The sequence below is a fragment of the Oculina patagonica genome, unplaced genomic scaffold (genome assembly GCF_052425735.1).
Source record: "Oculina patagonica isolate OP01 unplaced genomic scaffold, crgOcupat unplaced330, whole genome shotgun sequence".
NCBI lineage: Eukaryota > Metazoa > Cnidaria > Anthozoa > Scleractinia > Oculinidae > Oculina > Oculina patagonica.
The window spans coordinates 1-12,807 of record NW_027558180.1 but is presented as its reverse complement, the minus strand read 5'-3'; the positions used below and the strand labels follow the sequence as shown (position 1 = coordinate 12,807).

The following is a 12,807-nucleotide window of genomic DNA, read 5'->3' as shown; positions in this document are numbered from 1 at the left end:
GTAAAAACTCGTGTATAAGCCGCACTTTTTTGCTGAAATTTTGGGCTCAAAATCGTGGGTGCGGCTTATCTACGAGACCATTGCATGCAATTTTACAGGGCATCTGACAGGATGCGGTGGTGCGGCCGTGCGGGTCCACATAAATCGCTCACACTGCATCCTCCGCATCTTCTGCGCATAAAACTGAAAAATTGCTCCATATAAGCGACAAAGCAGCTCTTTACTATCCTCACAAACAAAAATAACAAGGAGACTGATCATTTTGAAAAAGTTTTTCCTCTCAAAACAGCGACGAAAACCACGCTTTTCGTCCATGAATAATTTTAAACCCCCAGGCGTTCAACGTGTCTCTTGGCGATGGGCCTGGATACTAGTGCCTGGTCACTAAGCTACGAACGCTTTCACTTTATTATTGATTGTTGAAATTTCCTCATAATCCAGCATTTTTTCACAATCAACTGGGCATTTTTCCGCCAGGTTTTATTTTTCTCAAAATCATGCTTGAAATTTGGGGGTGCGGCTTATCTACGAGTGCGGCTTATACACGAGTCTTTACGGTAGTTGGAAACTGAACTACTTATCATTGTCGACAGAGGCATTGTTTATCTGCATCATTTTCAACCTCTAACACAATCAGAAGCAATTATGAGCTATGGAAAGCAAACACAAACTCAGGATGACAAGTTTACATGCATTTCGCACCCACTTACCGGTGAAGCTCTACCTCAGTTGACTTAAAATACTTCTGCAAGGCCAATAATTCAATTTCTTTCTCTCGTTGTGAAAGCATGGCTTGACTAGCCTTACTTTCTGCTTGTTCTAATCTCTCAGTCTTCTCTACATTGTCATCTGAAAACAAAGTGGTTTTTTTTTACCTTATTACATGAAATTTTCGCGACACTTTAATTTTGCAAATTTCGCGATTCCAAAAAAATCGCGAAATTAAAGTGACGCGAACAATAAGTGTCGCGAACATAACATGCCGCGAAAATTAAGTGACTCACATTATACCAACAATAAAAAAAATAAGTTTAGTACCACTGAAGGAAGGATTTTCAGTGTAAATGGATGTTGTCGTCAATTGACTCAAGAACGATAACTCATGCACGTACAAACATGACCTACTTGTAGACATTTTAAGAAATCTAAGAAGTGCTCTGTTGTTGCTATTGCCAAGAATTAGTCCCTCCCTTGCGTTTTTGTTAATTTTAATGTTATTGTTCGTTTGATGAAGTCGTTTTATTTAATTTAAGGGCATGTTAAATAATATTGGCAAGGAAATGTCAATTGTGTCTTACTCAAAAACGCGAATTTAAAGTGATTCAAAATACAAAATTTTCGCAAAATCGCAAAATTTAAGTGTCGCGAAATATGCGCAACTCAAAATCGCGAAATAAACGTGTCACGAAAATTTCATGTAATAAGGTAATTAAGCAGCAGGGATTTGCTACAGCAAATACATAAGAACCTAGAAAGATTTAATACTGCTCGACGTTTCGGAGTCATCTTGACTCCATTATCAAGAGACTTGTACAGTATGCAAATAAGGAACACTACAAAATAAGCATAAAACAATGAACAGCCTAAACGAACACCTTAGTGCGGATGGAATCCGTTTGCACGTTAAGTGTTGGCTTACGCATGCGAATGTACAACATTTCTTTCATGAGGCAACCAAATTTGCCGCTACATTTTGTGATGACGCGAAATTGTTCGATGAAGCGTTCAGGTATTTCGCAGGTGGCCACTTACACGAGTGCGTAGAAGGGCACACCAGAAAGGCATTATCAATGTACAAACATTACAACCTGCAACACAATTGCCAAATCCTTTTTTTTGGACAAGTAAAACTCAAGTTGGAAAATGAATCAATTGGGTGTTGTTCTCAAAGAGCACAGGAATGTTCTGGACATGCATTCCTTACTTTCTAACATCTTTTTGATCTTTCTAAGCTCCTCTGCCTCTGTTTCCAATGCTGTGACTTTCTCTTGCAGTTTATGATTTTCTGACTTAATCTGCAATGCAAAGGAGAGATCGTTTATTCTAGAACTCATTTCCCAAATGGCTTAGAATGAAAACTTTAGACAAAGTTCGAATTTGTCCTTCTTCAATTAAGTACACAGCAGGGCTTGAGGGTAATTGGGAGAAAATCCTTTTGCAAATAAATAGCTAACACATAATGTTAACACTAGTTAAATATGAGGAAATTAGCTCACCTCATTGACATTCATTAAGTTCTTCATTCTTTCCGCCATTTCATCCTCATCTGGTAAAAGAAAGGTAAAAACATATCACAAATTAATATTTTTTAAAGGTTAGCACACCAACTGCAGCCTTCATAACCTTCAAACATTGCAAACGTAGTTAAAAAATTTGAATAAAGACTTTTCAGTCTATCATAGATAGGTCACTGATAGATAGGATGCCATTTAAGAATGACTATGAGTCCACTTGACGAAGTTTGTTACTAAAATAAATTAATATACTAAGATAGAAGAATGGTAAAAAATGAGTCAGGAAACAGTCAGGAAAACATGAGTACATTAAATTCAGTTTTTCAGTTATAATTATATTGGTCTTCTCGGATAAGGACGATAAACTGCAGGCCCCGTCTCCTGCATCTTCAGTGTTATGGTCAGCAGGGGACGTAAAAGAACCCACACACTTATCATAAAGAGTAGGGCACAAAGTTCCCGGTGTTGCGTTCTGGTCTTTGCCTATTGTGCCGTTGTACTGTTGAAATGCTCGGAGATATTAGCTATGTTAAAGCTACTCTACAATCCGAGGGTAAACAAAGTATTCACTATTCACTTCACATCAGTGATCTGACAACATTGAGAGGTTTTAATTGTTTTAAAGGACCCTGGTCAGCCTCCCAGGGGGGTACTCCGGGATCAAAGTGACGGGGATGATCGAATGGATGCAAAACTCACGACCCAAAAAAATCCCTAAGTCTCCCAACATTACCCAAAAAAAATCCCTGGACCAAAAAAAAAAAAAAACCCAAAAAATCCCTAGTCAAATTACCCCTAAATTGCCAAGGCCGCGCCAAGGCACTTTAGTTTGATTTTAATACCCAAAAAAATCCCCTATTTAAATCAAGTCACCCAAAAAAAATCCCTGCCAAATTCTCCTACCCAAAAAAATCCCGGAATCGAAAATTTCGACCCCAAAAAAAATCCTTCGCACATCCCCGTCACTTAGATCCTGGAGTACCCCCCCCCTGGGGTCAGCCTCCCACATTTTCAATTTCATCACAATCATAAAAACTTTACATGCAAAGCAAAATCTTATAGCATTACAGCACATTGTGTTACTGAAAGTCTGTCTAATTCCCTTTAGCAGTTTGACAGTAATGATCTCTTTGGTTAAGACATGTGTTTGCCGCATCAGTAAATAATTTTAAGAAAATTATCAAGAAGGTAGCTGACGTATCGGATTCCCACAAGGCAATCATGTAAAGCAGTTTTAGTTTTAGTTTCTTTAATACTTGAGCTTATTGTAACTGATGATTTTCCGTGTTTAAATAAAGCTTTACATTACAGACATGTTCCATGTTAAATATTATATTGAAACACTCATAATTATGTAAACAAAAACAAAGGCGTGGCTGACAAGTATCCTTTAACAATGACATTAATTTAATTGTCTCTTACCAGGTTCTTCCTCCCCATCTGTTTGTAATTTGATTTGTTTCAGACAATCCTTTAACACCTGCAGACAATGATAAATTACTGGTAAGGTAACATTGTACTTCATTGAACTCTCCTTGCTGTTGGTCATACGCTTTGTCTAATGTTAGTTTAGAGAACTTTATGGTGAATCACCAACATGTATGTAGAATTTTTAATGATTTGCTTTGTCTTGTACATTGGGCTGTAGAGATTCTTGGCGTAGATGAGGCAAGAGCTGCTGGGGTGGTGGACCAGGTGGCATGCTCTCCAGAACATTCTGAAATCTTAAAGTTCTGCAAAGCTATTTTCACCATTTCCTTTATATTTTTTAACAAAATCAATTTTATTGAACTAGGGGTTATGTTTCCAGCTAAACATATTTTTGATTTAACTTGCTCACAAGTGCCTCATTCTATGGCCCTTCTGTGACATGCCTCCTTGAGAAGTAAGGAACATTTACAATAGTGAAGTGCACGAGGTCTAAAATAGAATGCAAATGAATATAACCCCCACAAGGCTCAAAAAACAACAGCATGTTCTGAGAGAAATGGAAGAAATCTAGGCAAAGTTATTTTTATGAAAGTGTTTTAGGAACACCGGCTGTTTTTGGAAATCCTCCACCATTTCAGTTTGTTTGTATGAGTCTTGTCTGAGTCGTAACATCACACGCCCACTCGCCCATGACGTTTGTAAAATGTTTCCCAAGGCATGCTCAAGCAAATAAAATGAATGACTAACAACATAACGAACGTACCTCAACTTCATTACATCTGAACTCATATTGTTGTTGAAGCTCCGTCAGACGCAGTAATTGATCATCAAATTCAACTTGTAAATTCTGCTTCCTGTAATAAAGTCAATTCCATGTCTTAATGACAGAGTCAAATTAAATGAGCAAAACCACCGCTGAATGATTGTGTGTGATTGTGAAAATCAGCGTGCTAACCATTTTGCTACTACATATGTCCTGAGTGGACAAATGTGCTTGTTAGTTCTGCTGATTAAATTCAAGCAAGAAATAATCATTATAACTTACTTCTCTTTAGTCTCTGTCAGCAATTGCTCAAGCTGTTCAAAAAAAAGAGAAAGACAGATTAGGTCACTGGAAATTCTGAGAGGGAAGGTGGGGAGGGGGTGGGGTGGTTAAACCTAGAAAATTAGAGGAGGAGTGGAATCATGTGAAGCTATTTCCAGAGGGTGAAGAAACATGAAATTCCTGAGGGATTGGGGGGGGGGACAAAAAGCCATCTGTGGGGGTTATGGATATTTTCTAGTACCATACACTACATAAAAGTTCTAAGAAATTATGAAAGCTCCAAATATCATTGATTGGACAAATGTCATTGACTTGTACAATAAGCGCCCTTTTTCCAATAAGTGCCCGTATTGTTAATAACTGCCCCCACTGAAGTCATCGACACTGAATAGATAAACTTATGAACATTTACTGACATACTGCATCTATATTTACTGCTAGCTGAACTTTCAACGATTTGTTACTGTTACAATTTTTGTTATTGTTATTTTTGTTAAAGTTTTGTTTTAAAAATTTGGCTGTTTCTCAAAAAATTACATTAAGCACCCTGTCCCGAATAAGCCCCCTTTTTCGAATAAGCGCCCTCCCTTGAGGTGCCAAAAGTAAATAAGCGCCCTGGGCGCTAAATTGAATCATTACGGTATGCTTCTTCTGTACCTCTTCCTTTTCCACATTGGCTTGTTGAATTGTTGCGTCAAGGTCCTTGATTTGTCGTTCCCCTGCCTCCTTTTCCCTCTGTTGTTCTTGAAGACTGTCATTCAGCTTGAAGTGAACAAAACAAAAATAAAAATAATACAATTAGTTTCATGACTTTCAGCAATAACAGCAAAATGCAAAACTATAATTTTTGCCTACCTTTTGAATTTCACTCTCCTTAGTCTCAATGTTAGATTTCAAGTCAAAAATCTGTTAAGACAAAGCAAATAGTTTACAATTAAATAATTATTATGTATTTGCAAGAAATATCAGGGATGTAACTAAGAAAGAACTTAAAAGCTAGTTAACTGAAAAGCCCAGCCAACTCAAGATTCTGGTCTTGTATAAAGTGAGGGCTCGAGCCATGCGGCCCAGACTGCTGGAGTTTATCCCAGTTTCTCAGTTTATGTAGCATTAAGCTGTTAGAAATATTTTTACTCTTCGCTGAATGGGTAGCTAGTCCATTGCAAGTTACATGTACCTCCCCCCCAGCATTGTGTCCTTGGTACCCATTTATAAACCTGGGTGGAGAGAGGCACTATGAGAGTACATGTAGTGTCTTGCCCAAGAACACAACACAGCCACTCCAGCCGCGCTCGAACTCGGACCGCTCGATCCAGAGTCTGACGCACTAACCATTAGGCCACCGTGCCTCCCATACATCCATTTTAAAGCACACTGCTTGAAAAATTATTTAGATGCAAAGAATTCACAGATGAAGTTTGTACTTTTTGAGAAAAACTCTTACCATGTTCTCACATCCATCAATTTCCTCACTTTTTTCTTTAGATTCAGCAATTAACTTTTGACATTTATCCCTCATTTCTTTCACTAAAGCCTCCAAATCTTGTTTTTCTTTCTATAACAACAAAAAAAGGGACAAAGTGATATTAGTTTTCGTAGGACAGAAATATTTTCTGCGAAGCCTTAGCGTAGCAGCAGAACTATTTTTAACTGTCCGCGCGGGGCCTGGGCGCTTTATATAGGCGACACACTCGATTTGACTTTTTCGCTGGTGATGATTTTGAGTACATGCAGTACGTATGATCAGCGGCATGTAAAATGTGGAAGCTGTGTTTGTCGTTTGCGATGTGCTTTTTGCTAAAGAGCAAGGAGTTAAAAGCGCTGCCACTTGCGCTTCTGTTCAGTACTTTGTAAATGCCTCCCAAGAAACCTCTCTTGAGCAAGATGGTAAAGTAAAGTGCCGGAGAAACGGTCTTTTCATCCCTTATGCGCCAGCTCTGACGAATAACGAATTTACAAGGCCTTCTTATGATTCGCTTTCATAATTATTCATTATTAAGTTAATTTAAGGAAAAATTTTACTTTCTGAGCCTTAAGTGGGAAATATGTACAGCAAAAACACTACGAAGATTTTTTGCGAAGGCTAAACGAAAACGTTTCCATAATGACCGCGCGCTGTAATGGAACGAGCTTCGAGCTTTTTGACGTCATGAATTGGTGTTTCTGATGGCGTTGCAATTGAATTGCACGTTCTATGTTATGTTGCATTGCTTCCTTTCCTCAATGTCACTGATTATTATATAAACTAAGCGAATTACCAGCATTTAACTCACTGAGAAAAATCATATCCGATATGATTGAAAATGTGAACATCCGAAACATTCCTATGACCTTCCAATCGTTCCTACTATTATTATTATTATTCTTATAACTTACTTTGCAGCACTTTATTTGCTATCAGCAACTCCTAGTATAGGGATCTATATAGGCGACACACTCGATTTGACTTTTTCGCTGGCGATGATTTTGAGTACATGCAGTACGTATGATTAGCGGCATGTAAAATATGAAAGCTGCGTTTGTCGTTTGCGATGTCCTTTTCGCTAAAGAGCAAGAAGTTAAATTTTAAAGCGCTGCCGCTTGCGCTTCTGTTCAGTACTTTGTAAATGCTTCCAAAGAACCTCTCTTGAGCAAGATGGTCAAGTATAGTGCCGGGGAAACGGTCTTTTCATCCCTTATAATTCCCATGTAATTGAATATCCCCAAAAAAAATGCCCTGGCATTTTCAGAGCTACGAAAAATGACTTCCGAACGTGTAATAGTCAGTCAGCAAAAGTCAGAAAAAATAGTCAGGAAAAGCTATAAATATCAACCTTTTTCGATTCCCCTCCAGATCTTTTCTTACTATTTTTACCCTTGACAACTCAAAACCCCCGATACCTCGAGCCTTTTTCAATTATCCTTTATGGTTCGAGTTATCAAGATTTAACCATAGGAACAACAAAGTAATGACTACATTTAATCTCAAACCTTGTATTTCTCCAATGCCTTTGTGAGTTTTTCAATTGTCTCATTTGTATTTTTTAGCTGTTCCTCAGAGATACGTTTCTGGAAAATGCACAGAGAAAACCTTGTCAGTATTTGATACCTGACAGGAAAAGTTCCATGTGCAAAATAAAATTAATATTATTATGCCAACTTAATTTTTTCTGGGATACGATTTCTTTGTTCAAAAAGTGACAGGTGTTTAAACTTGTTAGGAACACGTAAAACCTTGTGCATACCGTTAATGATCTAATAAACGCCTGGGGTATCTATTAAATTTTAGGGGTCCTACAAGCAAGGGGCGTTAAATAGATGTGAGGCGTTTAATAGAGAGAGGCATTTCTTTCACACAAACTAAAACAGCATTTACAAAACAAATAGGACACAAAGTTTGCTGGTGCAGGGTAAGACAGAAAACAGAGTTTGTGAGTAGGAGTCTAATCTATTCTGTGCTAATGCAAAGCTATCTATGTTTTCATCGACATCAGGGTCAACCATGTTGGTATTGTTGGCCTCTACATGTATGATGTTCGAATCAAGCAAGAAACAAAATATATTACATGATTTTACTCTAAGGAGCATTAACTTGGTTTATGAGGCGATCCTTGGAGGGGGCATCTATTAGACACAGGGCATTTATAAGAAAGGGGCATTCAATACAAACTTTACACCTCAGGGGGAGCGTTCATTAGAAACGAGGCGTTTATTTAAGAGTGGCCGTTTATTAGATCATTTACGGTACATGTGATTTCTTCAACATTTTTTATAAGGGCATCGTCAACTTGATCCATGCAAAGTACATTTATTAATTAATCATTAATAATTGTTTGCAAGGTGCACTACTTCAAGTTGTCAGAAATTTCACCCTCTTTCAATTTTTTAGCTTCTTGTAATATGTAAGGAACCATGTTCATTTTTTCACTCTGATGAACATGGACAGAGGCAATTAAAAATATAGTGAACAATTATTCTAAAGATTTCCAGATCTGATGAATCTTGGACAAATAATTTTCATAATAACATAGTATTACATGCAAAGTCATTGTTTTCCAGCAAATGATAATTGGTTCCAGAAAATATCCATACCCCCCCTCAAAGGATGTGATATGCCCTATGACCCCCCCCCCCCCCCACACCACCCTCTGGAAATTCCAATTTAGCTTCATACATTGCTTTAAAGTTTTGGGTCTTTGGGTCTTAATTTTTATTAAATCACCTCTTTGTAAGCATTGTTTCTCTCCATATTGAATATATGGAACAAAACCATGTCTATAAAGAGGTGATCTATATGTCTTTGAAGAGCCATTGTTTGCCAGTACATGAAAATAAGATGAAGAATAACAAAAAGGATTAAAACAATTTAGATCACATCTTTGTAAGCATTATTTCTCTCCATATTGAATATATGGAACAGAACCATGCTTTTAAAGAGGTGATCTATATATGAAGAGCCATTGGTTGCCAGTACATGAAAATAAAATGAAGAATAACAAAAAGGATTAAAATAATTTAAATCACCTCTTTGTAAGCATTATTTCTCTCCATATTGATATAATAATTATGGAAAGAAATAAGAGGTGATCATTATGTATAGCCACTGTTTACCAGCACATGAAAATAAGATGATGAAGAAGAAAAAAAGTATTAATTAAAAACAATTTAAATCACCTCTTTGTAAGCATTATTCTGCGCCATGTCAGCCTTCACTTTTTCAGCCTCTGCTGACTTAACTTCCTCTTCTAAGATGCGAACTCTTGCTTCATAGCTTCTTAACACATCTAAAGAAAAGTGAAAATAAGTTAAGACACACATGTACATGTTTAGTGAATTACTAAAAAGAGAAAGGGTTTTAAACCAATTTCTTTAAAAAAATTGGTCACAGATACCAACTTGGGTTTGCGTTTCAGTTGCAGTTTGTAGGCAGCTCTACACGAGCACAATTTTAATGTAAACAACAAAAACGATTGATGATAATCACAAAGTCACAATACCTCAGACAGGGATCGATGTTTTTTTCACAAACAATTTCCCAGGCCTCCAAAACTCACATTAACCCTTTCACTCCCAAGATCTTAATAGCATTTCTCCTTACTGTCTGCCATACATTTCTTATAATGTTAGTTAAGAGGATTCTTGTGTTAATTGATTTTAACAGTTTTCCAGAACTTTCCAGGCCTAAGTGTCTTTTTCCAGGACTTTCCAGTCCTGGAATGTGCCACAATTAGATTCCAGGACTCCCCAGGTTTTCCAGTACCCATAAAAACCCTGCCCAGAAATGCATCTTGGGATTTACTCATTCTCGTCCCTATAGCCCTTTTGTTTTCTTTAGCCAGCTTGGCACGATAAAATGGAGGGCTCTGGGGACATAGAATTTTTGAATTAATTCGAATTTTTTTGATTGGTTGTTTGGAACAAAGAATTCCTAAGCGGAAGTCGAAAACATAACAACTCTCTCATACATTCTTTTGAAATGTCATGACTGCATACATGAAGACCAGAAGTCCTAGAATCTAGGACTGGACATCCTGTGTCCCCAGAGCCCTTCGTTTTCTTGTGCCAAGGTCCAGCCGGCTAAGAGAAATGAAAGGGCTTTGTGGACATGTACAAAAATGGGATTGATCATCCCAGAGTCTAGTCACAGCGTATGAGTTCAAAAAAATATTTGGAAAAGTTGCAACATCACTCTTGATCAGTTAATGTGTTCCATTAGAATTAAGTCCGGGAATTTGGTGCCACTATAAGCTGATGATTTTGTTATTCTTGTTATTTGTCTGCTCGATTATGTATTGCGGAATGCTACACTTACCATGGGGGCTAGGTCCCTGAGCACCATGCCGCATCCTTCCAAACTGCCAAAATGAATACAAAATGTCATAGAATTACACTTGGGAAAAATTCAGAGATACATAGTTGCAATCACTGTAAATAATAATTAAAAGGATGTTTGAGCAAAGCTCTAAATCCATCCTGTTGCTAACTTATTCCCATTTCTGTTGTCTGTCTGTGTTTAGCGACAATGTTTTTTTTTTTCTTCTTTGGACAATCCAGATACAGTTTGATGAATTCAGAGCTTTTCTTGGGAGTACAGTTGAATCACATTTTTTGGAACCTTCAAGGGGCAGAAAATTGGTTTGACAAAATGGGAGTTGGAAAAAACAGGGGGTAGAATTAATTGAAGTGACTGAGTGAAGCGAATCAAAGGGGAATGACTTTTGGTTCAAGTTATTGGGAAGTTGGAGAAATCCAGGTTTTCACTGTCAGTAGTAATTTAAACAACAAAGAATAACAAGATAATAAGTGACACTTACAGTAAATGACCAGAAGAAATAAAGGAATCCAAGTGTACCACACAGGAATGTTATAAACAGAATAGCAGGGTGAACCTCAGCAAGATCATTACACATCTGAATGAACAACTGAAAAAAAATAACAGCAACAAATTTCAGTTTAATTGGACATAAGCAGATTCAACCATTTTTTTTTCACAAACTGCTGCCAAGTTTTGCTTCCCGATTTTGCAGATGTTACACAGGCCAAATTTGAGATATTAAACTTTTAACTTGGCACCAAGGCTTAGGAGAATAAACAAGAGAATCACTGGAGGCCTACGGATTTATCTTTTTTAAAACATAGCTTATGATACAGGAGCGAGTTGAACGCCACTTTTGAAGTCCTTGCAATGAATGAACTCTTGTAAATTATCATTGCTTATTGAAACTCAAATTTGGATTATAAACTCTTTAAAAGCTTTGTTTTTAAAAAAAATAAAAAATAAAGAGATCAACCTTGGTTTCTGGAATGTTTTAAAATTCACTAATAAACTAAGCTTCACTTGGCACCCAAGCAAATTGCTAGAAATTAACTTCAACTTGACAAAACTACAAACCACAAACCCACATACAAGTTGAACTTGTCACTCAATCAAAGTGAGCTCTGTTAATAAGCAGAGTCAATAACACCCTTCAATTACATTTTTGTTCAGGATTTGAATGCCTGTTTGATTTGTTGCCCACAAATTTAAATCATTTCAACTCAAAAACCTACCCCATCTAATCCAACATATGACAGCAAGTTTCTGGTCGTATTCTTTGCCACAGGCCAGTAGGAGAAGACATAATTCACCACAGTTTCGTGGAAGTTGCGAAATGCCCTCATGAAGGTTGCATATCCACTAAGGGTTTCATTCACTTGTGCAGTGTCATTTTCCTTAACATTTTTAAACTGTGTTTCACCAAGAACAACCTTTGAATTCAAACCACGTTCTACTTTTTGGAATCGTGAGGCCAGTGATATAATGTCAGGTTTTGCACGACAAAATCCTGCAAAAGAATAAATTAATTAAAAATGTTATTGCCTTAACAAATTAATGGTAGATACATGTATAAATTCTGACATGGGTATTATGCTCTACTCTGTTAATCTTTCTTGGTGCTGCAATCATGGTCCACGACGCACAACCAATTTTTTTTACAGGGAATTCTTTCTTAATGGACACCTCTATAATAAGAACAGGGCTGAAAATAACAGTCAAACAATGGACACTGGCCGACCACAATTTGCTGGCCACTGTCCCATGAAATTCCAACTGTGGTCGGACAGAATGTCCGGACAACTTAATTTATTATTTCCAGTGCAAACACCAATGTTCAGCGTTGACAATGCATTAGATTAGCAGGTTTACATATCAAGCAGTACTGTAATATGATGTCCATCCTCACTTTTGTTTTGTCCGATCAAAATGGGGACATAGTCTGATGCATGCCCTTTCAAGGGGAAAAATCATTTGCAGCCCTGTAAGAAGAAAACCTCTATGAGGCTTACACTTCTATAAGACAGACATGTGGCGTTCAACCCATCTCTGCTGGTTTCTTTTAGTCATTTCACTGTGTTGTGTAGCTAAACTCCCTAGGCTATAAGATGGAGTCGACGCCTCACCAAGACAGATGGCTGTCCAGAGTCAGTCCCAACAACATCAGTTTCAGAGAGAACTGACTATTTAGTAAATCACTCATAGAAAACAAGGTCAAGACAATCTAGGATGTGTGGTTCCAGAAAATATCCATACCCCCACACAGGGAGAGCGGAACATTTTTTCAGGTGGGGGGGGGGGGA

At 37.5% G+C, this 12,807-nt stretch overlaps 1 protein-coding gene across 1 annotated transcript; it reads right to left on the bottom strand.

Annotated features, from left to right (window-relative positions):
* Positions 1–689: 689 nt before the first annotated feature.
* Positions 690–12,014, bottom strand: LOC144640532 (uncharacterized; the record flags this gene model as incomplete). Its single annotated transcript, XM_078499641.1, has 14 exons — positions 690–849; positions 1,925–2,015; positions 2,217–2,266; positions 3,657–3,714; positions 4,429–4,519; positions 4,711–4,742; positions 5,368–5,472; positions 5,566–5,616; positions 6,155–6,265; positions 7,681–7,758; positions 9,364–9,473; positions 10,502–10,544; positions 11,004–11,111; positions 11,740–12,014. Coding segments are annotated over 14 exons (1,346 nt in total), but the record flags the coding sequence as incomplete, so codon positions are not given.
* Positions 12,015–12,807: the final 793 nt, after the last annotated feature.